This window comes from Montipora foliosa, chromosome 14 (assembly GCF_036669935.1).
Source record: "Montipora foliosa isolate CH-2021 chromosome 14, ASM3666993v2, whole genome shotgun sequence".
NCBI lineage: Eukaryota > Metazoa > Cnidaria > Anthozoa > Scleractinia > Acroporidae > Montipora > Montipora foliosa.
In genome coordinates this window covers 19,653,998-19,656,497 of record NC_090882.1, presented here as the reverse complement: position 1 = coordinate 19,656,497, position 2,500 = coordinate 19,653,998, and the positions used below count along the sequence as shown (strand labels likewise).

Genomic DNA, 2,500 nt, shown 5'->3' with positions numbered 1-2,500 from the left:
TGTGATGTTGTTTGACATCTTTTTTGTGTTCATCAGTTCGCAATCTCTGCAGTACTATGTCCACTTGCCTTCCACTGCCTAGTGACTCACATTCATAGAAATCAGTGCTATTATTTTGATGATAATAAATTGTCATTAAAGTTTGTATTCCCAACAATAATTATGCAAACTTTTCTTAGGGAAGGAGCCATTGATAGACTTGTTGGAATTTACAAGAGAGTTCTACCAAGATGTGGGGTAGGTAAACTTCCTTTGTTTTGCTACAGGATATGTACTTTTATCAGCTACATGACATACAGATTATGTTGGCAGTGTTTTTTGCCTGTGACAAACAGCTCGCTGTCTGTAGTGACAACATGTTTATCTACTCAAGAAGTGTCCTGTATACACTGTAGCCCTTTGCTTCCATAAAGGGCCACTTCAGTATATATTTTACTCTGTTTAATGCCAGCTGAGTTTACTTGTCAATGGGAAACTGCTTTGGGATGAATGGTTAAATTAAGTTCAAGTTTCAAGTTTGCATCAGCTTCAGTTTAACTTTGACTTGCTTGTCAGTCAGTGACACAGGACAATAAAGAACTGTGGTGGTAAATCATGTTGTCTTGGGTTTTATCACTGTTGCAAAATAACACACACAAAAATTGCAGTGTAGTGTAAAGAATCTTTTTGGCCATTTATGGTTACTTTTTTGGTGAATTTCTTCTAAAATGTGTTAAAAAAACTGAAACACTTTTTTAGTGTTGGATGCACACAAAGTGTTGTTCCCTCTAGGTTATGAATGTTAAAGTGGCTCTGTCTTACGGTGAATTTGTTATTAATAGTTGATAATTAAATAATCGATTCATAGGGCTACCTTGCAAAACATGGAATTGTGGATCTGAGCAGAGTGCAGATGGTTCTTCAAGGTGTGTCTAGAGCTTTAGGGAGATACTGCAGGTTCTGACCTGAATTTTCCCACCTCAATGTATTATACATATAAATTATGTTACCAATATTTAGTATGTAGTATCATAGGATATTTTGACAAGATTTGCTGTATTTTGGCGAGCCCGTAGGGTGAGTCAAAATACAAGAGATGAGTAAAATCAGTATCAGTATTGGTTAAATTCCACTTTCGATTAGCAATAAGCTAAACAGCAGGGACTCAGTTCTTTAAAAATTGAGATTCTATGATAGAATTCCATTGAAGACTTTCCTGTCTCTTATGCTTCTTTTGGCTTGATCTTAATCGATGTTGAGTAGTTTGTCAATTTTAATCCATGGATGTGTAACATATTTTGCTGTTGGTTTGATGAATAACACTTTTTTTGTCAAGTTAGACTGTGGTCTTCTGTAAACGTGCACAATATACTTTAAGTATCGCACATATATGAAATCACATAATAGTCAAGCTCCAAGCTGTCGATGTCTGAGTTTGTGTATTTGAAGGCAAATGTATCTTCTCCTTCACTATTACTTTTCCTTTTCCATCTGTTCTTCACCATTCTTCTCAGGAGGCTGTGCTAACATGATTCTAGTTTCCTCAGTTCATCTTCATTAGGTAGTTGCACTTTGGTGCAGTAAGCAAGTCTGGATCTTACACAGGCTTCTAAGATCTTTCTTGTTTCCATGGTTACTTTATGATCAGTTAGAACATATTTTAGATCATTGAATTTACCTGTTGCGCTGAGAATTCTGTTGTCAACAAAAGAGTCACTTTTGGTCACTGTAGAATTATGTCCCAGTTATTTGAAATCTTTAACATTCTCAATCTTGTTTCCAGAAATGTTCAGTACGCTTTTTTTGTTCGTGAGTTCTAAATCGTTGAAAGCTTGTGTTCTTGTTTTCTTGAAGCTTATCTGGAGACCATAATTATCCAGAGCAAGTTCTGTGTACTACTGTATATCCAGGATAACCTGTAGATCAGAAAGATCTTTTGAGAAGATTATGAAATCATTTGCAGACAGTAGCCATCTAATCATTTCAGTTCCATTCATGTGTTCAGTGCTACAGTGGTGACCGGCTTTGCAATTGTATATGTGTATTGAATACCCTATCCATTAGGCAAATGCTGATCAATTTCATGAGCAGCTACCTTGACTACCCAATCAAAGAACCAATTTAATACAGTAGGGCTTTCTATACCACCTTGTCTAGTTCCTGCTTCAATGGGGAAGTCAGTAACATTGCCACAAATTTTCCCAGATATTCCCTCATATAATAACTAATACAGACGGATCATAAATGTATTTACCATCTCATGATCTGTGAATGGAAGAGGTAGACAAGGTCTTACATGTACAGTGTACATGTTACAGTATGTTATGCAAAAATATACAATGTTTGTTAGTAAGGAAAATGATGGTGAACAAATTTTAATGAACCTGATTTTTGTATTATTACACATTGGTTGTTCTTTAAACAAAGCATTGTTTTAATGAGGATCCTTCATGTGCTGTAATTGATAGACCTCTTCATGCAGTAAAGTATTGACAACAGAAAAACATGTGAAATGGGTTTA

General features: G+C 35.5%; 1 protein-coding gene across 2 annotated transcripts in view; it reads left to right on the top strand.

Moving 5' to 3' along the window:
- Positions 1–2,500, top strand: part of LOC137985579 (5'-3' exoribonuclease 2-like) — a 98,652-nt gene that overhangs the window by 73,612 nt on the left and 22,540 nt on the right. For both annotated transcript variants that reach the window (XM_068833204.1, XM_068833202.1), the window contains 2 exons: positions 180–237; positions 848–905. In XM_068833204.1, coding sequence (XP_068689305.1) covers positions 180–237; positions 848–905 — 116 coding nt within the window. The remainder of the gene's footprint in view (positions 1–179; positions 238–847; positions 906–2,500) is intronic.